The sequence below is a fragment of the Mastigoproctus giganteus genome, chromosome 6 (assembly GCF_048544385.1).
Source record: "Mastigoproctus giganteus isolate SK-2022 chromosome 6, ASM4854438v1, whole genome shotgun sequence".
Taxonomy (NCBI): Eukaryota; Metazoa; Arthropoda; class Arachnida; order Uropygi; family Thelyphonidae; genus Mastigoproctus; species Mastigoproctus giganteus.
Window position 1 is genome coordinate 93,966,823 of NC_143580.1, and position 14,345 is coordinate 93,981,167.

Here is a 14,345-nt window from a genome sequence, read left to right on the forward strand (position 1 = left end):
ACGTGTAACTTGATGTGTTGAACCTTTACAAGCTAGGTTCAATGATATCTTTAAAATTATTGAATTAATTTTGTATTATTACCATACAGGTATTGGCCATTTTATGATATGAGAATCTCAACCATTTATTACAATTTCCTCCGATGCCATTTCCATCAAATCCGTTTCGCCAGCCTCTTTTTCTACCAGTAATCACGGGCTCGAACCCCGGTCTAATCAAGAAGCGTGTGCTACTGTCAGATGTAAAATCTTACAAATATATTATTTTATAGAAAAGTGAGATTTATTTAAAGTAAAACTTATAATATGGCAATATGGGGGAGCGAAACCCTAGAAGTCAAGAATATTACTAAGGTCACTCGCAAGGGATTAAATTAGACAACGTCTATACAAGGGGTGCGGTAAGTGAAAAGCTATTAGCAACCTAGGTAGGCTTCGACTCCCAGCTCACACAGACAAACCAAAACAATAGAAACGAGTAGCTACTGCTATTAGTAGAAGGTGTTAACTCTAGTAAACAATGGCGCGGAGGACCATGTGCTGTCGGGACATTTCTTTAATCGGTGACAACTGGAGATGAGACAGGCAGTAAAAACGGAACAAATGCTGGGAATTAGATTTAAGTCTGGCTGGCAGTGATGGCAAGTTTTATAGATCGTGGGAAATTAGTCTGCTAAAGTATAACTATAAGCGACTGACTTCAAAGGTACAGACAGCCTGAGAAATTTTACAAACTTCTTAAAATAAGAAGTTAGATAGAGCAATAAGGAATCAGCTTGAGAAAAAAAAACGGGCAAATAAGAAGAGAGTGGAAGTTGATAAAATGAGAAAGATTGGTTAAGACTCAGAACAAGGGTGACCCTGAGACAAAGGGGCGGCACGTAATTGAGATGAAAAAAAGCGAGTGAACAGGGAGAGAGAGAGGACACACAGTTGAGAATTTGGGAGTGTTTTGCGAAGATGAGTTAAAGTCAGAACCCAAAGTTGAGATTCATGTGGGTGTTTATGAAAATGAGTTAGGGGAAGACAAAGTTTAGATTCTCGTCGGCGTTTGGGAAAATGAGTTAGGACAGACAGTTGAGTGTTTTTTGTCGTGTTATAAAATGTGAGTAGAGTCAGAACCCAAAGTTGAGATTCTTGTCGGTGTTTCGGAAAATGGGATAGTAAAGAACACAGTTGAAGTTTTTATTTATGTGTGAGAAGAGTCAGAACCCAAAGTTGAGATTCATGTGGGTGTTTATGGAAATGGGTTAGTGAGATTCTAAGTTGAGTTTTTTGTTGGTGCTAGGGAAAATGAAATAGTCAGCGGACAAAGCAGTCGAGATTTTCGTCGATATAAGTAAAATGAGTTAGTAACATGGACAGTTGAGGGTTCTGTTGTGGTAGGAAATATGTGTCAGTTAACAGTGGAGTGTTTGGTCAAGGTGGAAAGAGAAGGGTTGCGCCCTGGGAAGTTTTCCTCTTGAAAGAATTCTTAATAGGTGGAGCGGGAAAACGAGGGTAGCACCCTATGAGTTTTTCCTTGTGATAAGTTTTAATAAAGTGGAGTGGAGAAGGAGTTAGTGTGAGATGCCCTATGAGTTTTCCTTGTGATAGGTTTTAATAAGGTGGAGAAAAAGGGAGCGAAATCCGCAGAATTAGTAACTCGAGAGAAGGAGCGAAAATGCGGAATTAGTAGCTCGATGAGAAGGAAGGAAGCAGCGAATAGATGGTAGCCCGAATAAGGTGGAGAAAGAACGCCAGTCCCAGTGCAGCAAAGAGTTCCAAAAAATTATCTGTAGAAAATGCAGGTGTAGCAGATGAAGGAGATCCTCAGAGAGGCAAATGGAAAGCTTGGAACCTCCCCGGAAAGTAAAGAAAAAAGATAGAAGTAGGTGAGATATTATTAAGTACTGTAAGTTAACAAGGACTGTTAGTGAAACAGTATAGTGATTAATTAAAAAAAGTTATTGTAAAATAAAAGGAAAACGAAGGATGAGTAATAGATTAAATTGTTGTTCAAATGATTATAATATGTTAGAAGGGTAGTAAGGTTTATATAATAAGTTTGATTATGTTTTAAGGACAGATAATAGGTTTATATAAGAAACTTTGAATATGGTTTAGGGATAGATAACTGATGAAGAATTGTTGGTTCATCTGAAAGACTAATAACAAATAGAGACTTTAGGAAAGTTATGATTGGTCTTCAGTGTACTGTAACAGAATGGTGAGAACACAGAGTATAATGATGAAAGTAGCATATTGATTGTTAATATAAGTGTTAGTTAGTTAGTTAGGGCAAGAAGAATGAAGTGGTCAACTCAGATTAGCTAGTTAGTGAAGGGAAACAGGAATAAGAATAATTTATGCAAGGTATCCTTGACTTAACCTTGTATGCATATTACCCGTTTTTTATTCAATTGTATATTATGTTGTATATATATATATGTAAATAAACTTTGTTGTTTATTAACGTGTGCTTTTGACATTCCTGAACACTCAGCCTTTCCGAAGGGAATTATACACAATTGAGAAGTTCCCATGAATCTGGAATTCTCCTGTGAAGCAAAGTCAGATGTGTACGTGGGGGTGTAAGGAATAGAGGTCTATATAGTTATAAGGGAACAGAACAAATAAGAAATATTTAATAAAGCATTATTATTATACTTATTCAAAATAAAATTTAAAGAAAAGTAAAGAAATATGTATATATAAAATAAGAACTTCTCCATTATCCCCCCCCCCACACACACACACTACGCACTGCTGCTCCTGCCCACGGAGGCACCTTATGCCATGTAACGAGAAGCGGTTTTTAAAATCTCCGAAACCAACCTTTACTGCCAACAAACTATGGATTAACAGAAGATTCTCGATTTTCTTTTAAATGGTTATAAATTTTTAGTGCCTTTTGTTTAATTACATTGCTGTCTAATGGGATCCGTTTTTGCTGCTATCGTCAATCCAAATACTGAGTGCTTTTTCCATTTTCTCAATTATAGGTGCTTGTGGACGAGCTGCCATATTTGCGGAAATGAAAGATCCTGCAGCAACAGCAGTTATAGTTTTCTGTTAATTTTTCATGGTCCGGATTGTTACTTCAATTAAATTTAAGCTTTTGACAACCTATGCTACCTTTTCAAGACGATCCAAAATTTGCATATTTGATTCTAGAGAAATAAAGTGTCTTTTGGGTTGTGCTTATTTACTTTCCTTAGGCTTATAATTTAGGGCTGGAATTAAATTCACAACAAAGAAATAATTCCAACACGGTTCTTAAGATCAAAGTTTTATAATACCCGGAAAAATTTATAAACGATCAAATGAAAACCAAAATAACCTTACAAAAACTTTAAAAGTAACGAACTGCACGCTTCGAAGTCAAATTTTTATGGTCTCAAACAAGCACAAGTGCAATAGCACAGAACCTAACACGGTGATTCGCCGAATTTTTTTTTTTTTTTTTTTTTGCTTGACGACTAGCGAGTCAACAACAGCGGAGATTCACAAAGAATGAAAATGTTGAAAAATTTATTTACACCCAACATAAAAATTTAAAAATACCGTGTTATGCAAGGTTTGCCGCAATTCTCTTACCGTGTTAGAGCGAAGCCGTCCTATTTAAATACCCGTTGTGGCGCAATTTAAAAATTGATTCCTTGTTGTAAGTATCGTGTTATACGGGGGTTGCCTGAAGTTCCAAACGTAAGAATGCTACGTATAACGAATACTATACGTATGGCTATAACTTTTGCTACACATATAGCGAATACCGCCAGCTGTGGTTCTTCTCGTTTTTCATTTCGCAGCAGCAGTTCATTCCTGACCAGGGGCGGCTCGTTGGTAGGCACTGCGTAACTGCAGCACCCCCAGTTTTTTTAAAATCTAAATATACAGTCAACGGAGTTATGAAATTTTGCGAAGAACAATGCAACGAAATGAATATTTTTATTAACAGATCCCACATATAGTATACTCATCCTTTATTTCCAATAATCATTTCAATAAACGAATAAAAACACGAAATCGTTTTCAACATTAAAGTTTAACCGTAGGTAGAACTAAGTTATTAATTTATTTTCAACAAATAAAAACCGAAGAATGGATTTTATTTTTAAATAAAATTTTGAGATTACCCAAGTCTGTTAATGGTAAGTGTCCAGTTAATGTTTTGTAGTATTTTTAACTTGCTTATTATTATTATTACCATCTATGTCTACATGTCTTATAACCAAGGCAATTTAATGTAATTTAAGAAGCAGCATCCATGACTAAAATAGTATTTATAAGGGCTTTTCTACAAATTCAAAGTTAAATTCATAACTTATTATAATAATTATTTGCATTAATTGAACTTTATTACAAGAACAGCAATAGTGTTACTGCAGCCTTTAGAGTATATAAAAACCAGAAAATATCACATCTCCCTGTTCAAGAAGAATCGCAAAGTTATTTTTATAAGTTATCATAAAAATCATTTTCACAGTTATTTTCATAAATTTCTACAAGTACACTAAAATTTTCAAAAATTGTTTAAATGTCCATGGAAAGAAGGTATTTTTATGGTTAATTTCCAAGAATACAAGTGTCTGATGTTGAATAAATCGAAAATGTTGATAATTTTCACCTGTTGCAACTTTCCAACGTACAGTAGGTTGGGGCACACCTTCTGCTTGGCAGTCGATCACTGCTTGCCTTCCCGCTACCGCAGATGTGTCTTTTGGTTCTATCAACCATCTTGGAGGAACTGAAACATCAAATGAAATATAATACGCAATATTAAAATTACATTTCGATACTATTAAATAATTGATAATCTACTAACTTGTTTTAGTGATAATTTAATCAATTTATATTTGCACATTATAGAATAGAATAGAATCTTTAAATGCAGCAATGATAGACATACAATTAGTCCCGTCACGGCATGGTGGTGCCAGGGGTTTACAAAACATTAGTTTCATTTAGCGTAACATCCTATAATATTTATATAAGAACTTAAATTTTTTCACCGTTTGGAGAGAACAGTACATGGCAAATAATACCTATGAGGTATAATGTACAAGGCATTTTTTAAGTTGGACTTTCAGAATACTCCTGTATCTTGCAGTAACTCAACCGCATTCTGGGAAAGCATTTTTCCATCTCCAGGAGCCTCCTTCACATCTTCCTGAATGTACTCGTTGGCAGATTCATCTGATCAAAACAAGCATTGTCACTCTCGCTAGGCTACTCTCAAGGATTGAAGTCCTAAGAATTACAAAGATGCTATCACGCCAAATGAGTCCTACATCACTCAAGAATAATAACTGGCATCCTCAGTCCTAAGTATTCAGACTAAAGTGCCTTGAAAGAATGTTCCCTCAACACCGCGGAATTCTTTCACAAGCTGAACGCTGACTGTAAGCGGATATGCGCCAATGTTGTTATTCAAGAATCATCTCATTCCATTGTTCAAAGCCTGTACCTGCTTCCCACCCCAGATGTCTCTACGTAGTGTGCATTAAATTATATATAATTGGTTGCGAGGATCTAACTTATCTCCTGTATGCCCTTGTCTGGCGTCCCGCCTACTCTTGAAATCCATATGCTGCCGTTTCTGCGATAAGGTTAGCACATGGATTTCAAGAGTAGGCGGGACGCCAGACAAGGGCATACAAGAGACGTTAGATCCTCTCAACCAATTAGATATAATTCAATTATATCTAATTGGTTGAGAGGATGTAAACGTCTCTAAATTAAGTAGTCGTGGCGAAGTATGAACAGAACATTTTTTTTGCCTGGTATGATATATAATACCACGCCGTGATAGGTATTATATTATTAACCAGAACTTAGTTCATGTATTTTCTTTAATTATCCAGTGCATTATGGAAACTTAAGTAAAGAATTCCATAAAAGAAAGCGAATAGCCCATCTAAATTAGAACTTAAAAGACACGCTTCTTGGGTTGGACATTTTCGATGGGGTACTTTTAACATGTGGCTTGGTTTCATCTAAATGGATTCGCCAATAGTCAAAACAAGCGTATATGAACAACCGAAAATACGCATATACTGTAGGAGAAGCTACTGCGTTAGAAAAAGATTGGGTTCTGGGCTTGGTGTCACGCTACTACATTAAGGAGACTATGTTTTTAAGAAGATAGTAATCGCTAAGCTACGTTGTCATCTTCGAAGAGCTACATTTGAAGGCTACTTTGAATAGGATGTTACTACCTTTGTCATTTGTTTGAAGGCTACTTTGAATAGGATGTTTCTTCTCTGCTAATGGCAGAATTTCTTTCGTAGACCGAATAATTTTGGACGAACTGTGGGCGCAACAACACCAATCAGACTGCCTGACTTATTTCTTGAGAAATCAAGTTTTCATAAACAATCGCAGAACTCTGAAGAAATTATGGCACAAAAATATGGAGTATGTTAATGTCATTACATAAGATATGTAATATGCTGTTTCTTGTATTCTGTCTGTCTTGTGAAATCCTCTGACCGTTTGGTCGTCCCGGAGTATAAACAGAAAAAAAAATAATATTTCAGCTTGCTGTATAGAACCTATGACACCGATTGCTTATGTCCCTATCTGAGGATAGGAGAATATATTTTTTTCAGTACCTTTAGTGAACGGCCGTTTAAATAAATGTACAAAACAACTATAAATCGAATTTCACTTTGCTGTATCTATATATGTCCGATTTACAGCAAAAAAGTTACCCAACTAAAGAATCATCCCTTGTAATAATAACAGCAATATAAATAATGAATGACTTTTGTCATAACAGTTTTTATTTTTATGGATTAAAATTATTTTATTTAACGGAGTCAGAGGGAACAAACGTCAGATAACTTTATCGCAGAGGTTATGATACATCAGAAATTATTGGAGAGCAAAAAAGGATTACTGTTAAGACCAACAGACCATAAAGATCTGTTTTCAACTCATTTATTCAGTTAAATTTAACAGTGGAGGAAGAATGGGCAGAATCTCTGCAATATGCGGCGAAAAATGTATTAATGAAAAACCATTTACTTTCAACACGAATTCTTGTCATTATAGTGGAAGTGCGTTGCAGTAATTCTAGGTTGCATCATACGCAAATACATAGCCAAGATGGAGAGGATCGCTGAAGTAGCCGAATTCGAAATTTTTGTTTGAAATTTGATAACCAGCCAAAATTAGGTCATTCTTCCGGAGTACAAAAAAAAAAAAAAAAAAATTCAGGATTATTTGCTTTTCTAATATTATTTATGCATACCCTACCCATAATAGCTATTCTTGATTTACTATTATGGGAGTCGGAAAAAAAAAAGAACTATGTGAGAGGACTGTACATTTATGAGTAGGCGATGCGGGAGAAAACTCAAAAGTGCCAAGATGGTTTTGGTTTTCAATTAATTGGCTCGACTACTTTTTTCTAGTGCTTCGGTTCATATGGTTGTAATTTTTTCCCCTAATTTATATCTGTAAAAGTGAGTCCCCATATGTCGATTTGGATTCAGTGTGGGATAAAACACTAAGCTAAAAGTGATAACAAAATAAACTAATTAAAAGTACTGACTGTACAGAGAAATTTTCTTTGAATCGTTTTACATATATAACATTGTGGAGGTAAATATTGCACCATATGGCTAATAATAACACATATGCTTATACTTTTAATTTCCAACTAGTGTAATAATCAGTTGATTAATTACCGAATGTGGGAATACTTCTTGAGTTAGGATTAATTTGCATTTAAAATCAGCCATCTTACCTTTCACAGTTAGTGAAGCACTGAAGGATCCTGTGGCTACGTCGTTAGTGGACACGCAAGAATAGTTACCGTTATGACGATATGCAAGCGTCTTGATGGTCATTGTGGAAATGAAACCAGCTTCGTCATAAATTATGGAAATTTCTTTGTCTTGCTCGGAGAGTTGCCTTCCATCTTTCAGCCACTTTGTGGTTAAAGGACCATCACCAGCAACCACGATGCAAGTTACAGCAGTTCTCATTCCTTCGTGTAAATCATCTTGGAAAGTAAAAGGGGCAATCTTTGGACCAGCTAAAATAATTGACAGAATACTGAAGATTAATTCGTGACTATAAACAACAGCTGTAAATATATCATCCTTGAAATTTAAGAGGAACTCTATAGTTGTGATAACTTTACCAATTCATGATGAAAGTAGTTTTAAATACAGTAAACACAGATTTACTCTTTTTTCCTATATATGAAGGGAATATTCTTCAATATCTAAAGTTTATAGGTGCAATGTAAATTTATAACGATGTAGCTATATTCGTTCTGCCTTTTGCAGCACGGTGTAGAAAAATACAAGAATCCCTAAAAATAACAAGGACAGCGAGGTTGAATATTAATTAGAAAATTAATGAATCGATATACAAACAGAAACAAGTGAAGATAAATGTTGGATTTTTATCTTTTAGTTTTTTTTTTCAAATATTAGCGAAGTAAATCGACTAAATATACAATAAGCCCAGATTTAAAGGTGCGCTTGGACAAGGAGAGAAAGCAGTAGCATCTTATACTGTCTCAGTGTGGAGATCAGATGAACTTCCACAGAGTTGCGCTCACTGGAAAAATTTCTGGTTAGGTTTCGGTGCATATCATTATACAGATATGTGTCACTGGATAATAATATTCTGATCATCGAGGATGATATTACAATGTAAAGCTCACATATGCAAAATAATTCTCAAACTGGAATCACAATATCATGAAGATGGCGATTACTTTGATGTCCGCGCATCCACAGAATGGACGTCAATAGCAACACAGTTAATATGAAGCACTCTATTATGGTAAATCAGTACTGTACAGTCCCGACAAGTCTGCCACTCGTTGCAAGAGAGGCTCGGATCCAGTCGGTGATTGCAGTGATTTCTAGAACCTTTCAATTGAAGCTGCTGTTAGTAAATCTCAGGTAAAAAGGGTAGGGTTTCTCCGTGAACACACCTTCCTACAGACAAAGACGGATATGAGCGAAAGGTTCCAGTGACCTTTAAAATAGTAACATAACATGTATGTATAATCTCCACATAAAATAGTAACCAACGCGAAACAAGAATTAATGTTAAGAATGGTTCATGGAAGAATGAACGTTAGGATTTTCTTCCAAGGAGCCTAGAGTTGCCCTCATACTCTGCATACTATGACACAGTGAAACAGTAAAACTTAGATGCAAAAAAATTTGATATCATATATACCTATATTTCAGAAAAGCTTTTGATACTGTTGCACATAAGACAGTTTTCAATGGGCACTGCTGTTCTTGGACATATGTTATTAGTGGAGTTCCCGGGGTTGAGTGTTGTTCCCATTGTTGTTTTTGGTATTTTTTTAATGATAGTGATAAAAGCATATCAGTCCCAATGTTTAAGTTTTCAGATGATACGAAATAAGTTGGCAGGGTGGTTAATGAGAGTAATCGGGGTATGCGACTGCAACAAGATGTAGATGAATTAGGCAGATGGGCTGAGAAGTGGAAATTGAAGTTTAACATTGACAAATACAAGGTACTGCATATGGATAGCAGTAATCCCATTTTTTCTTTCAAATGTACCAAATGCGAGGTACCACACTGAGGGTAGTGGAGAATGAAAAAGAGCTGGGGTAAATGCGCAATGAGATATGCAGTTCTCTGAGCAGTACAGACAGGCTGCCTAGAGAAGCTCATGGGGTTTTGTCAATGATATACAGGAATTTTGTTACCAGGGGTAAGGTGGTGATTATTCCGTTGTATAAGACAATGGTTCTTGAGTAATGCACTTGTCTGGAGACCTCATTTCAGGAAAGATGTAGTGTTCCTGGAAGAAGTGCCCAGGAGGGCAGCGAGATTGGTGAAGTCAACAAAAGGATGGTTTTACAAAGAAAGGCTCAGTTCTGCAAATTGCGGCATCTGAAGACCTGCGAAAAGATTTATTGTGAAGACTCTGAATGGATTGAATAAGCTGATAGAATCCTTCCTCTTATTCAGGCTACGCATAAAGTCAAAGGAGCATAAAGTCATTGAAGAAGAATAGCAGCAAGATAAATATGCGCAATTTTGTCATCAGCCAGCGGCCAGTTAATTGTTAAAACAAACTTTCATCTGCTGTTTTAGTAGTAGGTAGTTTGCATAAATTCACGGCATAACTAAACAAACTGTTAGAGAGGATGAACAGGTGATATGGGAAGTTTTTTTTTTTTTTAGCTGATGCTGTATAAGCTGGCTTTCTTGCACCACTTGTCACTACTGATACTAATGCCTTAAATCGAATTTAAGATATGAAGAATCTCTTCAAAAATGAAATTTCATGGTAGCCTCGTGATGCGAGCTACGTTTTCAGGCGTTTTGGACTAAAACCGTTTGTGAAAATCCCTTAACACCAGCAAATATGACCAAAATTCATAATCTCGTAATTATATTCAACCGATACGAGAAAATTCACGAAATCGGTCCCACCTATTTTATATGTTCCAAAAACGCTTAAGGAAAACACATGTAATTATCCTAGCTATTAAATCCTATACAAGAGGAGAATGGTTTTGTTTAATTATCGTGTACGGTGCTGTTAAAGAAAAAAGATGTTCCGGTTACCCCACCCACTGTTTATTTTATTTTTTTATCTTAAAATGAAGCTTCAAGAATGAATTTTACGAATTTAACTTTGTTAGATATTTTTCAAAATGACAATGTACTAACTGAGGCAAATTTGTAACTAGATTTCCTCAAAACCTTTTGAAATTTAGAATTGCCATTTTCACATTTAACACATGAGAGTGAATTTAGCGCATTATTTTTTAAGGCTGTAAATTGCACAGAGCGTATTTTAAATGACCAAATAAATATCATGACAAGAAAAAACGTGAAACTCTCCAATTCTGGAGTTAAATAATGATTTTAAATGCGAAATTTAGCTGTCTGCTACACATTAAAACGGTTGGGGTCCAAAATTTCATTACAGTTTCGATGAAATACACGTTTTGTTTTCAATTTATACCTGTTACTATACTTTTCACAGGTTGATGTATGTGAGATGTTCGAAAAGTTGGGTAATTACAGTAAGGAGCATAATTTCAAGAAATTTAATTATGATTTGTCTGAAGTATATTTTACATAGCAGCTATAAATGTGGTGCCATCTAGTGAACAATTAGGATAACAATTGAGCCAAAATATTTTATTTTGTTGAATAACGAGAATGAAAATGTTGCAAAAAGTGTTTCTTTCGGTAATAAAATATATACGTCATGGATTTTATTTAAAAAGGATATGTTATGTACAGAAGGGCGCCTCGTAATGGTTATAATGCTTTCGCTTCTTCACTGAGTGAAGAACACGAATTTTATTAATTTTAAACTTGGAATTTATTTGATTTCTTTACGTTTTTGGTTTCACTTGGTTAACGTGATCCAAATGCCGACGAAGCCTATTTTCATAACTGTAATTTGTTTATTTATTTTGACACAATAAAAACAGTTAATTTATAGATTTTGATTTAAGTACTTAATTATATTATAAGAGATTGTCTGATCCAATGGCACCCACCTGGCGGAGGGGAGCTACACTTTTTTAAGTTCCTGAAAGTGAATGGCCGTTTTCGGGAATGTTTTAATGGCTGTTCATATTTTTGTTTAAAGACCGAAATTAGTGGAGTTGTGCATTTCAGCAGATGCCTCAGCGAATGTTTCCAATAATCGCATACTCCTTCTCGGGTACAGATAATTTGAGGGTAATTTTAATAATACTATTTTATCTAGACTACAGCAAATATAGTGCAATATATGGTCCTCATTTATTACTATATAATAACAGCTATACATAGATACTATATACATACAGAAATAATAATTTAAAAAATGGAAGCAATAATAAAAATCAACACACACATTCTAACATGACAGCGTAGAAAAATATGGTGGATTCATACCATTCTGAAATTAAAGTTCTCATGTTAATACTTACTATTTTGGTATTGAAATTTTCAGTAGGAAATGGGAGGGATGGAAATGTTTGTGATCAGATACTAGTGAGGGGATATCTGGGTCGATGTTTATGATTTGCATGGTGGATGGGGCTCCACTTTAATAAGACGGTTTCGTTTTTTTTTTTTTTTTTTTTTTAGGCCAATCAGAGCAGAGAAACAGACTTCGCAAAAATACGAAGTGGGGAAGGGCAAACGATGCTTAACAGTTTTGTCCGATAGATCTAGATATTCAGAACTAACAACCAACCAAAATAATATCGGTGTATTCTGCTCAAACTTGGTTTTCAGAAAGCCATTTGAAGTCAGCTGTTTTTCTTCTGAATTTGAGTGGTTATTGGCAATGTTTTAACAACGATAATGAATGAGTTCCTTTTCCATTCAAAGGCGCTGTGCGATTCAGGAAAATACTTAAAAGATCTTTTTGCAAACTTTCGAAATGTTGTTTCACCGTTTCCAACACATCGCTATCAAGTTCGTTAGCCAAATTTATTATGAAGTCATGAAAAGGAATCTAATTCACCACGACTAATGGCCGCTACACACCTTCAGGTATGCCTGCGCAAGCACGCCTGTTCAGGTCTACCGGAGCGTGTAGATGATAAAACTGCACAGTTATTTTGACCTGCACAGGCGACCGGAGGAAATAAGAAAACTCATTCGATTTTCTTGAACAGGGGTGGCCTGTGCAGGCAAACCGGAGCGTGTGTAGCGACGTGGCAGGCGCACTGCCAGATTGGGGGATTTCCCTATTCGACTATCGATAATAATTACTTCAATTCTATGAAAAAATATTTACTATTAATTTTGTCGCCGATTAATAAAAAATTTGCTTGGATTAGAAGTAAATTTTAACTTTTAATATAACAGTGTCAATAAATATAATTTATAACAGCAAAAATAAAATTCATTACTATATTATTTTATTAAATTTTAATAAATCTGGCGGATTTTTCTGAGAATTACTGCAATTCACTTAATGAGTTGACATGCGAATAAACTTTGTTTTTCAACCATTCTTTGTACCATACACACGTTTTATTTTACCTTTAAAACATTTCGTTGCAAATATTGCCATGGTCAGCCCATTGAATGAATGGTGACAGGGCTTACCGGAGCGTGTGGATGCACCACGGGCGTCCAGTAGACCTGTACAGGCATACCTAACAGGTTTACCTGAAGGTTTGTAGTGGCCCTAAGACGTTTATGCCACAGTTTCAATGTTGTGATCATGGCGCTTAATTTTTCTTGAACATGGAATATAAATATGAGTTTCCTTTTCAAGGATTGATAGAGATTGTTAAAGTGAGCAAAGATACCTGCAGTGCTAATTTACATAGTCAGTTACAGTCATGTATACGGCAGGTTAAAGGTTTCGTCTAAAAAAATTACGTTCTCGCAGCTCAAACAGACGATTGAGAACTTTTCCTCACGAAAACCATCACTCTTCAGCGTGAAATAGGAGTCGTGTATGGTCATTTCGCATCTCATCACAAAATGCCCGCCTTTTTTCTCAGCTGAGAAAAAGACCGGGCATTTTCACAAAATTGGTAATTAACAGCTTCATCAAGCACTTTTTTTTTTTTTTTTTTTTTTAGATCTGCATGCATGCGTGTTCTGGGCGGCGAGTGCTCCCCTATGTAAAAATAATGTGTGAATTTTGCATCTGGAGCAACAGCTTGAATACGTACAACTTTATTCTTCGAACCAATAGCTCTTGCGCCATCCGTGCTTATTCCAACACAGCGTCTCCAATCCAAGTCATTGTCTTCGATAAAGCCATCAATAACTTTAAAATAACTTTCCCCGTTGCATGTGTTACAAAATGTCATCTTGGACTTCGTTATTTAGCTTGTATCTGACAAACAATAAATGATTAGCAAAATTGACAATATCAGTGGATTCATCAGGTTGCATTGCGTAGCAACGGCTCTGTCGAACTCGTAACAATATCTGCTTTATATTTTCGGCCATATCTAGGATTCTACAATCTACAGGTGTTATTCGAGAGGGGAACACGATCTATAGCTTAGCTTGTTTGTATCCCATCATCACTTGCGCTGCATTATTTTGGCTGCAGGTTTTACTAATGTCTCGCCAATCATTTCTACATCTTATTGAGAGCGCCACACCATATGAGGCTTCAAAAACTTTCATACTTTCACCTTCTGTTACACACCACATTATTGTCTGGAAGTTTTAGAGATCTTTGCACCTACTGTTGAAGAATTCTACAAGTTTTTCCTGTAGAATTTTTCGACAGTAGTAGATGCCAAAAGTGTTCATTTGAATGTTTCCTAACAAATCATACATAATGGAATAGGCTCTATCTCATCGCCAGTCCCAGTTTAAGATAATTTTCTTCATATTTGCGGACTTTTTTCGTTTCATTTG

General features: G+C 35.6%; 1 protein-coding gene across 1 annotated transcript in view; it reads right to left on the reverse strand.

Moving 5' to 3' along the window:
- LOC150084465 (cell adhesion molecule Dscam1-like) overlaps window positions 1-14,345 on the reverse strand; it is a 421,339-nt gene that overhangs the window by 188,542 nt on the left and 218,452 nt on the right. Inside the window, exons 9-11 of the mRNA XM_090376247.1 lie at window positions 7,736-8,026; window positions 4,610-4,729; window positions 3,252-3,257 (exon numbers count right to left, since the gene is read on the reverse strand). Of these exons, the coding sequence (XP_090232373.1) occupies window positions 3,252-3,257; window positions 4,610-4,729; window positions 7,736-8,026 (417 nt within the window). The remainder of the gene's footprint in view (window positions 1-3,251; window positions 3,258-4,609; window positions 4,730-7,735; window positions 8,027-14,345) is intronic.